The sequence below is a fragment of the Pleurodeles waltl genome, chromosome 8 (genome assembly GCF_031143425.1).
Source record: "Pleurodeles waltl isolate 20211129_DDA chromosome 8, aPleWal1.hap1.20221129, whole genome shotgun sequence".
NCBI classification, from domain to species: domain Eukaryota; kingdom Metazoa; phylum Chordata; class Amphibia; order Caudata; family Salamandridae; genus Pleurodeles; species Pleurodeles waltl.
Window position 1 is genome coordinate 712,106,353 of NC_090447.1, and position 19,700 is coordinate 712,126,052.

The following is a 19,700-nucleotide window of genomic DNA, read 5'->3' on the forward strand; positions in this document are numbered from 1 at the left end:
CCGCTTCAATGGCTTTTCAGGGAAACATCCATTAGCTGACATCTGTAAGGCAACTCCCTGTTCCACCCCAGCGTTTGTTAAACACTACTGCATGGATGTCACAGCTCGTCAATTGGGCCAGGATGTACTACTTACACTTATTCAATCTTCTGCAAAATCCTCTGACTAACCACTGCTTTAGGGACAACTGCTTAACCATCTATGCACAGTGTATATATCTACAGCTACACATGCCACAAACGAAAAACGTTATTTACCATATAAGCATCTGTTTGTGGCATGTGAGGGTGTGTCCCTCACCCCCCCTCTTCCTTCAGCAGTCTACTTTGAGATGCTTCATTTAAAGAATCTACAGGAGCCAGAAACCATTAGAACAAGCTACTTATTTTTGGCAGTGTTCTTTCTGGAGCTCTCCCAGACTTCTGATGACATTTCCCCTCCACCCCCCACCCTCCTACAGTCCTTGTTTATTTTCTTTATTTTGCTCTATCCTTCACCACTAAGCATCCCTGTGAGGGCTTGGAAATATTTTAGATGGAAAAGTGTTTACTAGAGCTGGTGCAGTTCATATGTACTTGACATGGCACTTCTGGAGTAATCTTGTGACCCTGATCAACTCTTCGATGGAGGCTACCTACCAGTAGAGACAGAGAATGGCTCAAAATGTTCTGGTCTGATGCCTGATGTGAAGGTTCTTTTATAGAATATCTGGGATCTCTCCTCTCCTTCAAAATAAATATTACTGAAGATAAGTTACTTGTTTATACAGTGATTTAGGCTCCTTGTCTGAATATTAGTTAAGCATTCTTGGTAACAGTGACAATGTTTAAAGAGAAATCGGCAAACATCTGAACTTAGGTTAGTAGGAAAGGTTTACAAATTTACACATGGGGAACCCCCATGTGGAATCCTTGGATTTGAAAAGGACACCTGAGCTTCACTGGAGCATTGCTTTGAGACTGATATGGGCTTTATCTGAGGGCAGAAATAATTGACGAACACAGGTCTACATTCTAATGCAGAAGTCCTTAGAGAACAACACAGATATGTACTCCAAGCTGAGCTCGCTCAGATTCCTATGCTTTAATGAGGGAGTTTAAGACACCCTAATTTAAAACTTATTAGAAGATTATATTAATGAAATAAGTTCAAAGAGCAAACTGTCATTGGGCGTTTTTATTGGACAAACTCATAGGATCCTTGTTGTGAGCCCATTGTGCTATGCTTCCCCCTCACCGCTTTGTTTGCACAGATCCTTTACTTCCATGGTACACATATGAACATAAGTCAAGTAAGAAAAATGAACACAGTAGCTTCTGGAATCATAAAGATATGTTTGCAGATTGCGCAAGCTTAGTCAAAAGGAATGGAAATCTTAAGAAATTGTGGAAAAATTAAGCAACCTTGGATTTAAGTGTTTTCCTCTCTTCCTGGCTTAATTGAGACTAATTGCAATGTTAGAACTTGCTTTTTTAAGTGTCCCAGAAAGTATGGAACTCTGCTGAGTGGCACCATATGAAGCTCCTGACAGATGTTTACCAAAGGGCCATTGAAGTCAACATACCTGCTGATCCTGTAGGGATTGTTGATGTACTTGGTGTCCATCACCGTTTGCTTTAGCATAACCTTCAGGAGTGAGTCGCTCCCTATACTAAGTGCATGTAACATAACCAAACAATGGACAAGCCTCCGGTATTGGATGATCCAACAGAATCACCTCAGTGCACCAAACGCAAGTGTCTGGAGGGGAGGTGAAAGTTCAGTCTGTGGTTGATGTATGCTGGTCCCTGCTTGTAGATGGCTTTCAAAGGAGTGGCTCAACATCTTGAACTACTGTCTCTTCTGAAAGGGGAGCCAGTGGAGCTTCTTGAGGTGGGGAGTGATGTGGGCCCATTTAGGGAGGTCAAGGATAAGTCTGGCTGCTGAGTTCTGAATTGTTTATAGTCTCTCGAGGAGGTGCAAGGTGATTCCTACGTAGAGTGCGTTGCCGTAGTCAGGTCAGCTGGTGGCCAGGGCTTGTGTGACGGTAAGTCTGGTACCGATGAAGAGCCACTTGAGAATCATGCGGAACATGCGTTGGGTGAGGAAGCAGGTGGATGATACTGCATTGATCAGTCTTTTCATTATGAGCTTACTTTCCAGGATGATGCCAAGGTTGCGGACATTGTCGATTGGAGTGGGTGAGGGTCCTACTTCAGGAGGCCATCAGGTGTCTTTCCATAGGGAGGCGTGGATCACAAAGATCACACTTCTGTCTTGTCTTTGTTGAGTTGTAGGCAGTTGTCGCTCATCCATTTAGAGATGCTGGTCATGCACCTGCAGAAGTTGGTCAGCATGGTGTAGGGATCGTCTGATAGCGAGATGATGAGCTGGGTATTGTCGGCGTGGGATATATGATGTTTAGTCTATGTGATCTGTCGACATTGGCCAAGGGATTTATGTAGGTGTTGAAGAGGATCGGACTGAGAGAAGAACCTTGAGGGACGCCACAGATGTGTTCTTGGGTTCCGAGGTGAAGGAAGGAATTCTCTGGTTCTTCTGTTGAGAAAGGAGGTGATCCACTTGAGGGTGTCTCCTTGGATTCCAGTGTTGTGAAGACTTTTTCAGGGTGTGGTGTGATACTGTGCCGAACACTGTTGAGAGGTCGAGGAGGATAAATGCCACAGTTTTCCTTGGCTGAGGAAGGATCTGATGTCATCTGTGGTTGCAGTTAAGGTGGTTTTGATGCTGTGGTTGGCGCGGAATCCAGATTGTGAGGTGTCCAGAAGATTGTTTTTCTCTAGGTGTTCTGTGAGTTAGCAGTTATTTGGCTTCTCGAGGACTTTGGTGGGAAAGGGCAACAAAGAGATGGGGAGGTAGTTCCTGGGTTCGGCGGATGGTTTCTTGAGTAGGGGTTTGATCTCTGCATGTTTCCATTCTTCGGTTAAGGGGGCAGTGGTGAAGGATGCATTGAAGATGTCAGTGAGCTCTCTGCTGATAGTCTTACTCCCAAGATTGAGGATAAGTGGGGGCAGCAGTGATCTGTGGGTACTCCTATGGGGACACAGTTCATGATGGCTGTGGTGTCTTGCGTGGTGAGCTGGTCCCATGAAAAGAGCAAGTGTTCATGTTCCTCGTTCGTTGGGGCGAGATGGCTGAGGATGTTAGAGGGATGAGGTTAGAATGTTCTGTACATGGTCTAGATCTTGTCATGGAAGAAGTTTGCTAGGGAATTGCAGAGTTCCTTTGAAGGGATGATGACTTTTCCAGTGGCTGAGAGGCTTATGCTTCTCCAGCAAAGATTGTAGCCTTTAGCAAGCAATCTTGGTGAGGATTTTGGTATCAGTATTAAGGAGGGAGATTTGCCCATACGACCAGCAGTCTGTGGGTTTTTTACTGTGTTTAAGAATCAGAGCAGTAGTGGGGCCATTCATGGAGCCCGCAGGAGATTTGCTGTGGTCATAGTATTTATTGTCAAGTTGTGTGAAAAGGTATGCAGATCTGTCAGTTTTGAGGACCCTCAGTTTGCACCAAATGGCCAAGACCTTTCTGCATATTTTAGGTGAGTGGTTTCTCTTACGTTACATCTCAAGTGTTTCAAGGTCTGTGCCCAATTTGAAGCCTTGACTGTAAACATACCTTGAAGGATTGCATTCAAGGTATCCCAGTGGATGGCCACGCTGACTTGCCTGGTATCGTTATGGAGGAGATAGTCTTTAATACCCTTCATAATCACTCTCATTACAGAGCACCAGGAGGTCACCTTCGAGATGCCAGATATTGGCAGATTTAGGTCTCATAGAGCCCATGTCTGTCAGTTTGTAGTAGACTGGGCTGTGATCAGAGAGTGTGAAAGGGTTTTGGGTGGAATCTGCCAGGAGAAGAAGTTTGTTCAAGAGTGTATAGTAGAGTCTTGAGTATGTCTTGTGAGCACTCGCATAATGAGAATAATGTTTGTATGAGAGGGTGGTGGGTGCCTTGCCCGCCTGCGACAAGACCACAGAACTCTGTCTCCCCGTGTGGTCAGTGTTAGACCTGGCATCATTGGCGTGGTGTCACCTGTCTTTTTTGCCTCTGCTTCCCATGCTTTGACTGTGCTGGACTCTGTTTTTGGTACTCTGGGCACTTACCCACTGCTGACCAGTGCTAAAGTGCAAGTGATAAAATGTATGTGTAATTGACTTTTCCATGATTGGCACATTTAATTTACTAGTAAGTCCCTAGTAGAGTACATTAGAGGTGCCCTGGGCCTGTAAATCAAATGCTGCTAGTGGGCCTGCTTCACTGGTTGTGCCACCGACATGTGTAGCCCTGTAAACTTGGCTCAGACCTGCCATTGCAGTGTCTGTATGTGCAGTTTTAACCTGCCAATTCGACCTGGCAAGTGTACCCGCTTGCCAGGCCCAAACTTTCCCTTTTTATACATGTAAGGCACCCCTAAGGTAGGCCCTAGGTAGCCCCATGGGCGGGTGCAGTGCATGTTATAGGTGGGACATGTAAAACACATCAGTACATGTCCTAACAGTGAAATTCTGTCAAATTCAGTTTTCACTGTTGCAAGGCCTATCTATCTTATAGGTTAACATGGGGGGCTGCCTTTAAATATCGTTTAAGTGCAATTCCCTTTGGGAGCACATGGAAATGTGGAGTTTGGTGTCTCTGAACTCACAATTTTAAAATACAACTTTTGGTAAAGTTGTTTTTTAAACTGTCAGTTTGAAAATGACACTTTTAAAAAGTGGACATTTTCTTGCTTAAACCATTCTGTGACTCTGCCTGCTTGTGTATTCCCTGTTTGGGTCAGACTGACAGTTGGGCTGTTTGTGAATCTCCCCTAGACAGTGACACAAAGGGAGCTGGGGTGTAGCCTGCATATCCTGATGGGCCGTCTGGGCCAGAGTGGAGGGAGGAGTGGTCACTTACATCTGAATGGGCTGTGCCTGCCCTCACTCAATGCAGTCTCCAACGCCTTGGTGTGAGTCTGGAGCCAGGACTTGGCAAGGCAGGCTCTTGTGAACAACAGAATTTTTCCTTTGATGTTTGCCTACTTCAAAGACAGAAAGGGGTATAAGTAGTGGACCCCAAACCCCAGGTTTTTAGGTTACTTCTGAAACCAAGAGGAACCTCTGCCAGGGAGAGGAGCTGAAGAGCTGGAGGAGGAGTACTGCCCCTTTGCCTGTGACTGTGCTTTGCTGGGTTGGCCTGCGGTTGCTGCTTCTGCCTGAAAGAGGACAAACGCTGGACTTTGTGGTATATTCCTGCTTGTGAAGAATCTCCAAGGGCTTGGACTGAGCTTGCCTGCTGTTCTGAAGTGTCGGGGCCATCAAAGACTTCCTCTGCCAGCACCTCGACACTCTGCTGATACTCCTGCCCATGCCAAGCGGTGCCCTGTCCAGTCCCCGGGCCCTTGAAAGGTGAAGCTGGTAGAACAAGGACTGAAATCCACGCACAGGAAGATGTGCTGGGAAGACTTTGGCGCACCACCTGCAATGCAGCTGCAAAAACAACGCGCCACCCACCTCATGGCTGAAATCGATGCACCACCTGCATCGGGGCTGGGAAATTGATGCACCACCTGCATTGCGGCTGGAGAAATTATGCAGCACTCGCTTGCAGCTGCTGAAAATGACAAAAAAAACCATGCAGCACAGTTTTCCATCACTGTGTGGCCGGATTTCTCCAGCATCATCACTGGGATTCAAAATCAACCTAAACCTGCATGGCCCTGAGGCACCCCGTCCAGAAAACGATGCACGCCCTCACTTGCAAGTGAGAAAACAACACATTGCTGACTTTTTCGATGCATACTTACCCGTGCGGCTTTATTTTTTACGCAAACCAGGTACTTTGTGTAAAAACGTTTCCGTTGTTTTCTGTGGAGTAAGATTCTATTATTTTAAAAATTAATCGTGATTTGTGTATGTTGGAATTTTGTTGTTCTGGTCTTGTTTGATTTAGATTAATATTGCCTATTATTCTAAACTGGTGTAGTGTCCATTTTGAAGTGTTTTCACTGTATTACTGTGTGTGTTGGTAAAAATACTTTACATATTGCCTATGAGATTAGACTGACTGCTTGGGCCAAGCAGGGGTTATCCAAGTGTGTATCTCCATTGCCCTGACTAGAGTGAGGGTCCCTGCTTGGACAGAGTGAAAACTGACTAGCAACTAGAGTTGGAGAAACTGTAGGAGTATACAGTGGCTTAACTGAAGCAGTTTTGTAAGGATCTTGCCTTGGAAAAAGCCTTTCATGTCTTTGCCAAGGGACAACCCCTCGCCCCCCATCTGAAGATTGCATTGACAAGAGTGGTTTCTGAGAACTTCCTACTTATCTTGGAGTGCGATCAATTGGTCAGTCATAGTGACCAAACCGGAGGGATATTCCTCAAGATGCAAGGTGTGCTCATCTTGGGTTGTCTTTAGTTGGTCTACTCTGGACCATGGTTCCTGCAGGTCTTTCCGGAGCTCGAACAGGTTCTGTTTGATATCCTCACAAACCGCACCCAGTTCAGTCTTGATCTCTGCCAAAAGGCAGGTCATGAAGCTTTTGGTGAGGGCCTCAGATTTTTTTCCTGGTCGCCACTTGCTACAAAGCCACGAGGGGTGAATTACCCTTCTTGGAGTGGGGGCGGGGGGAGGCTGGTGTGAGTATTTGTTGGTGTATTCTTGTTTATGTCTCATGGTGACTATTGCACAGATCTGACTAGTAGTCGGCTGCCTCAAGTCACATGCATTGGTTAAGGTGGGCATATGCCAAGAGTACCCACCACCGGGCAGCCCTGCGTGCCCTACCAAGGCTGCTGTAGAAATGGTGATGTGTGTGACCCCAAACCCCCTCTGCAAGCGGTGTGCTGTTGTTGCCTGGTCTTCAGGTTATGGGGGCCTGCTGTGCCGCAATGCATCTCAGCAACTCTTGTCCAAATCACTACTTGCTGTCCCTCAGTTCGTGTCACGGCAAACCCACAGCAAACGGCACCACAGGGTCAATTAGGGGAGACATATTCGCTCACCTCTGCCTCCACTGGCGTATGGGGTGTATCCTCCTGAGACACTGTCTCTTGCTACTCCAGCCCTGAGCAACATGAAGTATCTTTCATGTGGGCCACTCCACAGGTGACCAGCTGCATCTCGATCGTGGGGACTTGACCTTCTGTCTTCCTTCTCTCTTCCTTCTCTCTGACTGGGTCCACTCTTTATAAGTTTCTGCAGTTAGGGCAAAAGGGCCTGTCTCAAGAGCATCTCCTGTTGCTGTCTCTTTGGGGCCCTGATGTGGAGGCTAAAGTCCTCCAGAGTGCCCAGTCAGGGCGGAGCACCACTGATCTATCCCAGTTCCCCGCTGACCTCTCGGGAGTTGTCCAGCGCCAGCCCCACTCTCGCCGGGTTGAGGATTGAACACATTGGAGTCTTCAGGGCATCTCTATCTTGTGATGCTTACGTTGGCCCTGGCCTCCGTCCTGCCTCGTTGCTGCATCTATGTTTCTAGAAGCCCTGGGTCACGCAGTGTCTTCTCGGGTGCCTTACACACTGGTGGCTAGCGGTGGGGAGCACTGAGGGATGTCACAGATAGAGGTGGGTGGTCACAGTCTGAGGGTCCAGAGCCAGCTTGGCCTTGGCCATGTCCCCCTCAATTACCAATTCTGTCTGTGGAGGGTGAACTAATACTCAAACATTTTCGTAGGAAGTTGAATTGTGTTTTTCCTTTCCTTCATGGTGCCGGTTTCCGAATGGAGTCAGTGGGTATTAACATGGAGCTTGATGGGAGCACTGCCATTGTGAATATCTCTCAAAGACTTACTATTGGGGGTGAAAAAAATTGGTACGACTATTGATATGATTACAGGAAAGATTACAGATGGGCATGGAGGGAGTACTAGGCTCGACTTTAGGTCAATCTTTTAATTTGTTTGATGCTTCTAGCTGTTAAATATGACTCTACTAATATGAGATCAACTTTAAAGTGCATTACCTGCAATTTAAGGGAATTGGTCAGCATACAAAATAATAGACATAACCTTGACCTCTTGAGCATATTCTAAGGCAAATTTTAAATTGCCCATTCCTATAGAGTGCCGTTCTGTTTCTTCTGACTGGGCTCAGGACATACACTGTTGCTTGCTATATAGTCAGACAGCCCAGGCTACTTCCGCCCCATTTGATAAATTCCTCAAATGCGTCTGAACATGAAATGTGAGCCTAAACATTCGGAATTTGCAGTGTTTTCCTGATATGAATAAAAAGTATCAATCTCAAAACTCTTGTGGCTACGTTCGACAGCCAGCAAAACAGCACTGTCCCTCGCAGCAGAAGAGAGCTGAGAAAAGGGTATCTGAAATCAGTGAAAGGGCAAATTTCAGTTTAAAAGTTGTGCGCTTTCTGGCACCACCCTGACATCTTGCTTGTTAGCTTCAAAGACCCAGTGTGAAATACTTGAGCCCCTCCACCCTCGTGCCATCTTAATTTAAGGTGGAAGATTGGTGAGAGGGCTTAGGTAGCTCTCCCTCCAGTACTATGTATTTTATGAGTAATGATGTGTGGGATTGGCAGGGGAAGGAGAAGGAGGATCAAAGGAAATTGGTGCAGCTCGGTCCAGGAAAACAGGGGAAAGTGAATGTTTGCCACAAGGAGGAGTAGGAAACCTAGTGCCACGGAGGTGGAGGAAAGGAGGACGAATGCTCCGGGGTAGGAGAGAGGTAACAGAAGAGGCTAGGCTGTTCACATGCCTATTGCCTCTGGATCTCCATCAATCTTTACCTCCTGGCTGTGCAGGCAAATGTGTTGAGCTCACAGGGACGCTGGCCCCACCTCCACAAGATGCTTGTATTGACATCACAGGACTCGCAGTGCAGAGGAATGAGGAAGTATATGACTCTCCTGTCTACCCTACAGTAGCATAGGGGGTCAATAAAGGGAAGGTCAAACAAAGGTATTTTTGGGAGTTTTTACTGCAGATTTTGTTTGAAAAGAGGTAGAATTTTTACAAAAGTCTTGATTTTGCGATTTTTATGGCTAATTGAGAAATTGCAAAATCCTGCATGTTCTCTATAGTGCCCTTTCCATTGGGTTGCCCTTCTGTGTGCTGGAGTGTTCATACTATTGTTAGTTGAGCAAATCACTCCCAATTCCCTCTACTGACCTAGGACCTTTCACCTTTTCTTCTTATGATCATTTACGAAGATGTTAAACTGAGTAATAAAGCCCCCCTCATGCACACATTTGTATGCGCAGCAACCTACTTTGTGAAGATTGCGATAACTCACCACAAAAACATACTTTCCACATAGGCCATATGCCACTCACCCACTCTTTTTCTGATCATACAACATCACCTATTGTTTAAGCGTTCTATCCCTCACTCCTTTTCACTTAAATTTCATGCTTTTACAAAGCATCAAAACGCGATAAAACTACAAATATTGACCTTTGAACAACCTCAAACTACTACTCGAAAGTAACAAATGACCATCACACTCTTGCAACAAACTAATTTCATTGAGTGGCTTGCTACCTGTTCATAACTGCACTTAAGATCCTCGTCAGAATTGGGAAGCAATATATGAATAAAATACCATACTTAGTGAACATGAAGCTTCTATTATTAGCTTGCATGTACCTAGCTTTTCAGAGGTTCTATTTTCAGGGAGGTTGCTTAAGCGCTTGTTAGATACCTGCACTGCATTACCCACTGAGTTGTAAACTTTACCATAATATATAACACAGAACTAGTTTGCTCACTGTGAATCATTGTCTTACCCTCTTTCACAGTATTGTTGATGCTGGGATTTTTCAAGAATATTCTCTCAAAGACGGTAGACTACGCTCATAGCTCTTTCTACTCTACAATACACAAAGTTCACCAACGAAATTGACCTCGTGTTGCAAAAGATATGGTCAGTGCCCAAGGAGCCTTGATAGATTACAGTGGTATATTACTATGGACTACCTCCTAGTATATTGGTTCTTCACAAATTGTTCTAGCTGACCCAAAATCCCAATGTGGAGCCCCTTATCAGATGACGAGCCTCAGAGCACTCAACACAGTTTATTGTGCAATTTTTTTGTTACTAATCCCAGTGAGGTAATCAGATTGGTAATTATTTTGGACACTTAGGCCCTCATTATGACTTCTGCGGTCTTTACTTAAGACCGCTAAAGTCACAGGTGCCAGAAGAGCGCCAGTGCTGGTGGTCTTCTACCCGTCATATAATGGGTACTGACGGATTTCCGCCACACTTTGGGCGGAAATCCGGCAGTATCCATGCTCTAGGTCGGAGGCGCCTCGGTGGTGCTACCACCTGCACCACCCCGCCAGAAGGACACCGCCAGCCGTATTAAGACCAATAATACGGCCTGGCGGGGTGCTGCTGGCTGTAACAGCGCCCGTTCCCTGCCAGACGACTCCCTTGCCCGACAAGGTAAATCGGGCGTCTGTGTTGTGTGTGATGTCTGCCTGTGTGTATGAATGTGTGTGTGTGTGCGTGTGTGAATGCATCTGTGAGTGTTGTTGTGAATGCGTGGTTGTATGCGTTTATGAATGTTGCAGTTAGTGCATATCTGCATGTCAGTGTAAATGCGTGTGAATGTGTGTATGGATGAGTGTAAGTGAATGCGTATCGAATGGGTGAATTGGTGTATGTGTGTTGGGTATGTGTGTGTATATGTATGCAGGGTGCTATGTGTGTAACGGGGTGACTTGTGAGTAGGGGGAGCAACATGTGAGTGGGGGTGCTGTGACTTCAGGGGCGGTGGGGGAGTCGGGTGCTTGCTGGAGGGGGAGCTGTCTACCAGTGACAGGGAGGGGATTCCCTGTCACTGGTAGCCCTACCGCCATGGTTTTCGTGGCGGTGCTACAGTCGCGAAAACCATGGTGGTAGGCTGGCTCATAATGCTGCCGGCAGTCTTCTGTGGACCGCCGGGTCGGAGATGAACATACACTCATAATGTGGCGGTATACACCAACAGCCTATTGGTGGTGATACTGCCACAAAAGCCCGCCAGGGTCCTAATCCGGGCCTTAGTCTCTTTGGGGTTGTGGGACAAAGGTGTGGCAAGTATTATTCATAACTTTGAAATCGTTAGAACCTGGACCGATCTTGAGTGGAACTTAGCATTCATGACCATCTCCCAGCATTCAGCCCTATAAACATATACTGAGTACACTCTGGGTCGTTTTGGTAGCAGCTTTAGAAGCTTTACTTATTCATGATCACAGATTCCGACTTCCCAATTAGCTTGAGGAGACTAATAAGGCTGGCTGGTCGCCATTCTGGCTGATATGGGAAAAAAAGACTGCTTCTGACACCGGATTACCAACAATGGATTAATAAATACTTACAAAACGTCTACACCCAGTTGTGTACACCAGAATTTCTTCCAGATCAAGTCCTGAACCTATTCTAGGATCTCAAGATCCGTACATCGACGGTTGACCAAGGATTAGCGATAAATGAAATAACTGAATGGGTGGAAATGCAATAGAAGCCCTGAATATAGGGGATTAGTCGGAGAAATAACATCTGTCTACATGATTTTACTTTTCAAATTCAACTGGTCCTGTTCCTATTGGAAACATTCATGAGATGATGAAGGACAGTTATTCTCCTCTCTTTATATTGGGATTATAGAGATACTCCAAAAGCAAGGTAAAGATATACTCAGAAGACTTTGTCATACTAGTAGGTATATCTACATAACACAAAAATCTGTATTCACATTATTGCCACCTACTACAGGGGTTAATTGTACATAGGTTTATGGGGGGTCAGATGGGCTTCAACTTACTTATTGAGTTTGCACTAAATCTTCAGCAGTTGTCTGTAGTTATGACAGAGCACAGTGCTGCTCCCACTCAATTACAGCTGAGAGCTTGAAGATTATTCTATCCTCACTAGCACTTAGATGGGAGTACATTTGTAATTGGCAGGGTAAACCCCTTACTTACAAAGCCATTGTTGCACATATAGTTGGTCATTCTGACCCTGGCGGTTGAAAACCGCCAGGGCAGAGTGCCGCGGAAGCACCGCCAACAGGCTGGCGGTGCTTCATGGGCAATTCTGACCGCGGCGGTAAAGCCGCGGTCAGAAAAGGGCCCTGCCCAAAAGAATCCTCCATGGCGGCGCTGCCCGCAGCACCGCCATGGGGATTTCGACCCCCTTCCCGCCATCCTGGTCCTGGCGGTAAAAACCGCCAGGAACAGGATGGCGGGAACGGGTGTCGTGGGGCCCCCTAACAGGGCCCCATAATGATTTTCAGTGTCTGCCTAGCAGACACTGAAAATCGCGACGGGTGCCACTGCACCCGTCGCACACCAGCAACACCGCCGGCTCCATTCGGAGCCGGCTTCATCGTTGCTGGGGCTTTCCCGCTGGGCGGGCGGGCGGCCTTTTGGCGGTCGCCCGCCCGCCCAGCGGGAAAGTCAGAATGACCGCCGCAGTCATTTGACCGTGGTGCGGTCTTCTGGCGGTCTCCGCCAGGCGGGCAGCGCCCGCCGCCCGCCGGGGTCGGAATGACCCCCATAGTCTCTCTGCGAAGCACAGATGTGTTCCTCACCCTAGTGGAAAACACTTCCATAATATCAAGGCTAAATCAATGCATGAAAATAGTTACCAGCTTCTCCCAGGGCAATGGGGCATGAGCCCCAGCAATATGTCATTTGAGGAGCTCATAAAACTGCCTCAAAGCCTAGGCTCTGCATTTTTTCTGTTCCCCTTTTCAATTCAGACCTGTTCAGTTATTGCGGCTGCTAGATAGCATGACCACAGTGAAGCAGATGGTTTAAGTGTTGCTATGATATTGGGCCCTGTGTCCTTGGAGCTCTTCTTGTGTCCCAGAGTGTCATAGTCATTACTTTCTTTATTTTATTGATAACAAATACCAACATTAGGAAGTTATTTGTGAAAAAAATACTTTGCCAAGCAGATGCTTTAAAGATGGTGCCTGCTCTGCAAAGCTTCAGTGACTTTAGAGGAGTCGATCTTGCTCAAGGCACAGAGAGCCCTCCTTCCCCGACAGGCCTGGCTATTTCCAGGTATGCTAGATGGTCTTCCTCCAAGGCAGAGGAGGACATCCTTCCAGTGACCGGGTGGACATCCCAGCATAGTGTTAATAAGCCCTTGTTTTTAAAGCATAGGGATGTGAGGCCTGCCCTCTATTTTTGAATAGGCTTTCTTCCATCGTTACACAGGTTTGATTAATTTCTATGCTTACTTGGGCAGCGGTCATCTTAAGACTTGGCCAGTGGTTTGTGGTCTAGTTTTTCTAACTTCCCATGCACTTTTTGTATAAAGCTGACAGCGCAGCGCATCCGCTCAGCTCATGACTCTTATTTGTCATACAGCCACATCTGCCATATTGCTACTTCAGTTTACTAATTTTAGCTTTCTCTCTTTGTCCGTTTTTAATTAAGGAAGATTTTTCAGTAAGAATAGGATAGTTCCTTTTAAATTGTATTATTTGTATTATTTTGACCTACTTTCGTTTTTCCTATATTTTACTAATGTGTTTTGTTTAAAAGATTGACAGCTTATGGTGACTGAGTAGTCGCCCAGCAGCCTTTTTTCCAGTTCTAAATTTCTTTGCTATCTTTCTTCCTTCTCTATAGTCATTCATCCATATCTACACTTACCTGGGTTGCCATCTTAAGGCATGGTTGAAAGATTGCAACCTAGTTTTTCTGTCTTCTCATGTGCTGCCAATATAAAACTGACAGTGCAGTACACCTGCATAGCTGGATGTGCTCATGGATCCCAAAGTCGACACATCTGTCTGGGACCGATAGCCGGTCGTTATGGTCGTTTTTCCTCTAGTCCCAAAAGGCTTCCGAAACAAAGTTCAACTCATCCTAAATATTCATCTAGGAAACTTTTTGATCTTCAAAATAGGACTCTCTTGTTTCTGCTGATACAAAAGGTAAGGTTGGGAAATACAAGTTATTAAGAAATATAATCATTAAGACACCAGATACTGACCACCTTTTCGTTAATTGTGAAGATGGCTTAGATTGCACTTCATATTTGACTTTTGCTATTTACGGAAAAGGCAAGGCTACTGTAACCCATGCTTCTAAACCAGGTCCACCTCTAATGAAAGTGGGTTATATATGAATGCACTTTCTTGGGTATACCTTACTATAGAAATCTACATTGCAGTTCACTTGCATAATTTCTAACGTTTCTACTTTTCTGAGACTTGGCTGAAAGAGTAGAAACCAGTATTAATTTGCCAGCTGTGAAAAACCATCCTGAAAGAACAAGATTGGGGCAATCTTTATATTTAAAAATGATATTAAACAGACAAAATGCCAGAATTTTAACATCCTAGATGTAGAAAGTTTTGTGACAAACTTTGCAATCAAACTTACATTTTCCTTAGTTATCCTTGTAGAGCCCCCCCGGCAGTGGCTCTTCTTTGATATCTGAATTTACAGAATTCGCTTTGGGTGTGCCCAGTATATATGCCAACTGTCTTATGCCAGGCAATTAATCATTTTGATGACACAACTGACTGCATCTTTGCTCCTTCTTGGTCACATGAATGATTTTAGTATGACTCAGATAATAATTTCCCACTTTGGCTGTCACATTCTAGGCCCAGAATAGCTATCTACCAACCCAGTGAATTCCGTTGAAGTTCTATCACAGCTCTAGTCAGACCATTTTCTTATATATCTAGTGCTCTAAAACCCAACTAATTTCAAAAGAAATTTGAACTAACAAAAATAGTGTAGACCATAGAAGAAAATAGATCAACAGATTTTAAATTCCTCTTTTCTTAATCCCTTAGTTATTTCAGATCCAGAAATATGTTAGTCACGTTATATTTACTGGGCTCTAGGTGTTTCGTATGAAATTGCCTGTGTAATACTGATGAGAAACAGGAAATATTACCAGGAAGCACCTTGGTTTTCTGAAGCGTTAGTTTCTCAAACTCAGTAGGCAGAACTAAAATGGAGAATCCATTATGATCTCCAATCAAAATCAATTAACAATGCCAAAGTTGCAACATACAAAAAGACCATCTTTACATGCAAAACAAATCCACCACAAGGATCATTGAATCCAGTAGTAAACAATTAGAACTCTTCAGAGTTGTTAAGGAAAAATCTTCTCCTCTAGCTTGTTTTTACACTCAAACTTGTTTCACAATCGTATGATGATCTAGTGTCGTTTTCTACCCACAAATACTAACATTTAAACTGATATGTTAGCAAGACCTCTATAGAACCTACTCTGAGCTTTAAGTACCTGCATAGCCGCTTATTCATATCAGGACTGATAAACCTTACCAAAAACAGTTCTGGCGTCCTTCGCAGGATGATTTTGATTTATCTATTAACTAATGTAAGTCTGGGTCTCCTTTAGATGTGAACCCATTGCATTATTACACAAAAATATTGTTTACATCAAGAACGTGTTGTATGACATTACCTAATTTTCTCTAAAAAGCCATCTCTAGTCCTCTTAAATGAGACATTGCTAGACCATTATAAAAAAACACCAATTTGGATCAAAATTGTCCTATCGCTCTTTGGCCTGCAGCGGCTAAAATTAAGGAAAGCAGTGTTGCTTTTCAAATGTGTAGTTCTTTTTTAAAGCCTCCTCAATCCTGAAGGACTCCCACATTGGTTTCCATCCCAACAGAAGCACAGAACTCACAGTATTAGCCATGCAAGATGACTGTCTGAAGGATGCCAACAACCACTACACTTGTGCCCTGATATTATTGGACTTGTCTGCAGCCTTTGAAATAGTTGATCATATCCTCTTAGTTAGAGTTGCCAAACAAAGCAATTTCCCTACTGCACTTCATTGGCCTACGTCATTTCTGACAATTCGTTTTCAAGTAGATAATGTCCATTAATTTGTCTCTGAGCCTTCAGATTTAGCTACAGGAGCCCCCAAGGTTCAATCATTTCTCCTTTTTTAATCTTTATGTTAGCCCTGTTTTATTCCATCTAAAAAATGTAGGTGTTCCTTTTATTTGTACATGGATGATGCCCAGCTAATGTTTAAGATGAATGGATCTGTTTCTAAACATCTTCCTTCTTGGCTACAGGATATGAAAGGCTGGATGGACTGAAACTGGTTAAAGATAAATATGGAAAAACAGAGTTTCTATTGGTGGATGAAGATCTGTGATCTGGTTTTCAAACTTGGTTTATTTCTGAAAACCTCAGTATGTAGATACATGTCCCAGTTTCATACTTAATTAATTTCTCAGTTTAGATACTCATATTTCCTCGGTTGTGTCCTTTTACTTTGACATCTTTAAATCTCTGAAACGTATTATTCCATTGCTTTCAGAGGATGTTAGTAGCACAGTTATTGTAGCCTCCACAGGCTTGCAACTAGATTATTGTAAGGCTTTATATTTGGTTATATCCAAACATCTAATACAAAGACTACAAAAGGTTAAAAATCAATTAGCACGGGATATAATGCAGTCTTAAAGATTTTCTGATGCCTCTCCACTGCTTGGTAGGCTCCACTGGCATCCAGCTATCGAAAGGATTAACTTCAAAATGTTGTGCATTATTCATAGTGAATACATTAATCAGCTCCTGCCTTTTCGAAAGAGTGCATTACATTTCATACAACTCAACAAATATACCAGTCTTCTAACTAAAATATTTTAGACATTCGTCATTTTAGAAGAACTAGTCTAGATGGAAGATCCATTTCTGTGTTTGCTGCTGAGAAATTGAATCGGCTACCATCTTCTCATTAATTAATTATCCTCTCTCATTGTATAGGAAAGCTTAAAACTGTACATTCTTCCACTTAATAGTAGTGTGTGAGTTTTTCGTTAATGGTAGTGGTTGAGCTTCAATGCAATGAGAATGACGTTCGAGCTTCAGCGTCATGAGACCTTTGAATGTAAGTGTGCTCTGTAAATCCAAACAACATAATGTGACATAACAGGGTATTGCTCGTTGCAAATTGCAGGCCCTAGTGCACTGGAATTAATTATTGGCATATGGGATGCAGCTATGGCAATTTTTAAAATAAATATGGCCAGTCCTGGGTCTGGTCTTCCTTCCTTGGCATACATTGAAAGTACTGTAATATTTCATTAATTTCTTTTCCGAGCCTATAGCTTTTGAAAAAAGTTATTGGAAAATTGTGTTTGGAATACACTATTTAACCCATTGTTTTTCAAACTTTACTAGGGGAGAACTCCCTGAGCCCTTCTAGAATAAGCTTCTCACACTTGCTTTGTTCCCTGGTATTCAAGGCAAGATTAACCCCTCACCAATTCCAAAGGCCACCAGCTGCCACTGGTGAACAGAAGTGGCCGAGAGCTAAGTGGACAGTCAGTGTGCAGAGGGGTGTGTGTATGTGGAGAGGGTAGGAGCAGAGACTTGGCACTGAAATTAACAACATTGCCCAAGCTTAAAATGGATAGAATTGCACGTGGTGGTCCACATATGTCTCAAAAGAAAATTCCTCTTCTTTTTTCAGAAAAGCAAAGAGTACATCAGCATTGCCAAAGGAGGATTTATGGGTAAGCGCTGTTTAAATTGCATCTCATTACCTGTAGTCATTCAGTCAAAAAGTATGTTTGTCACTTATTTATATTGCTACCAAGGGGGCATCCTTTAGTTGAATGTTATGTTTTTGATGTGTGCACTAGTAAAGATACAGTGGTCTACCATGGCCTCATTTTTTCAAATGTATCGCTCACATTAAGTTATTGAAATATGCATATTGACCAGCCACTGCCATCTTGACCATTGGCCATTTGAACCGTGTAAAGTACAGAATGCGATATGACATCAGGGCTGTAGGTTTTCTTTAGAGCCAAAATGCTAAATGAGTTACCATATGTTTCCTATTTAGTCTGACCAGGTATGGGTTCCTCTAGTATGTTGACATGGCCATCAATAGTTGATGTTTCATGATGAAGCTTGCTTTAGTCTAAAAAGCATAGCATTGCTTCATGATAACTTGAACTTTTATATTCATCACCTTTGTCCAAATTCATTTTGTTAAATACTCTGTCTAAATATTTTATTAATTACTTACAATGGGACATCATTATATACATTATTCAATTTCAATATAATTCCGGGAACTAGTTGTCGATTAGGGCTACATTAGCTCTAGGTTTTGCGAGAGCTTGTGATAGAAAAAGAAAGATATAACATAGAGAGGGGCTTTCGATGTTAATTAGCTCAGTTATACTTGTTTGCATTGGTGATGGGATGAACAAAAAGTAGTCCATCTCTGCAGTCACACCGTGGAGCTTTCTAGATGCAGCATCAGTTGTGTCTTGTACAAATGGTGCGCCGAGGATTCTGTGCAACTCTCCTGTATAAGGATTATGCAAAACATGAAAAAAGGCTAATACAGCTTTTTCATACCTTGCTGAACGAGCACCTCTGGACCTTCTGTGGCATACTGTGGATAGGTGCCCACAGCGGAGTGAAGGGGCATCAGCGCTGTTCAGTTCCCAGCACTTAAAGGAAGGGCTAAGCCTTTTGCCAACAGAGTAATGGTGGGTACCATCTTGGCCTAAGAGGCCGCTTTTACAGCTATTTAATAAGATTGTTTTTTGAAGTTATGTACGAGTCGTGAAATTTTGCATCTACAACCCTTTCTCTCTTTTCGCGTGACATTTTTTTTTAACATCGTTACTCCACCATGAATGATCAGTGGTGGTTCCGAACCATATATGGTCACTGATGTTGCCTAAAAATGTAATTACTGCATTGTTATATGTACAAATGTTAGTGGTTTCGCAGTATAGTTTCGCATTTCGTACGCAAATGACAACAAAGCAGTCTTCTGGTCAAAGTTTTCTTATGTTGCTGTGCTTATGCATGAAGTGATGGACTTCCTCGTCCGTGCTAGTTCTCAGCCGATGCCGTACACATTTTAGGATTTATGTTTTAATTTTTGAAAATGTATTTGGAACATGTTTTTTTGTCCTTCAAATGTTAATAAGCACCCCCTTTCTTATAGTTAGTATTTCTCTACCTGTGGTCGTACCATAGTCTAGTAACTTATGTGTGTATGTCAGGGCACCCTAGTTGGTGGCAACGTCTTCATAACCTCACTACCTTTGGCCAGTAGCTGGAGTCTGGTATAATCCGTGCCTGGGGAATTATACCTTGACATGTTTTTCAGCTTCAGGAAGAAAATTTATCTTTGCGAAGTACGCTAACAAGATAAAGTTGATTGGAATCTTTTAGGTCTGGCTACAGACACTTTTTTAAACATCATAGGCCTCGTGTTATCAATAATAAAAACCCCACAGGAGGCATTTAAGAAAATCGAGAATGCAATTTCATATTCTCATAATTAACTTTAATAATTACAATGTATCTGTCTCATAGCAAACCAATGTCTGTGTTATCATCAACGTGTAATAAATATTTGAATCACATTTATGATTATTCTTAGATTACCATTACATGTATTAATTTGATTAGGAAAGAAACAGAATTGTACGTAAATAATGATATGAACAAACACACAATTAGCAGATGTTTTGCGAAACCTGATGCTTTTTCAAAGCTGTAACGAAAAAGAAAATAAAGACATCATTGCAGCAAAATTTGTTTACCACGAAAAACAAATATTGCAACAAAGTGATGAAATCCAACAAAAACACCAGTACTTGTAACAGTAGTAGAAAATACTTAGAGAGCTGTTCAGAATTCATTAATAGCATGCTCAGAGTTTCAAAATATAATTCCTTTGCTAAATAACTTATGGTCTCTA

The 19,700-nt window shown here is 43.4% G+C and overlaps 1 protein-coding gene across 4 annotated transcripts in view; it reads left to right on the plus strand.

Moving 5' to 3' along the window:
• Positions 1-19,700, plus strand: part of TBC1D23 (TBC1 domain family member 23) — a 552,903-nt gene that overhangs the window by 316,221 nt on the left and 216,982 nt on the right. For all 4 annotated transcript variants that reach the window (XM_069204869.1, XM_069204866.1, XM_069204868.1 and 1 more), the window contains exon 12: positions 17,436-17,478. In XM_069204869.1, the coding sequence (XP_069060970.1) occupies positions 17,436-17,478 (43 nt within the window). The remainder of the gene's footprint in view (positions 1-17,435; positions 17,479-19,700) is intronic.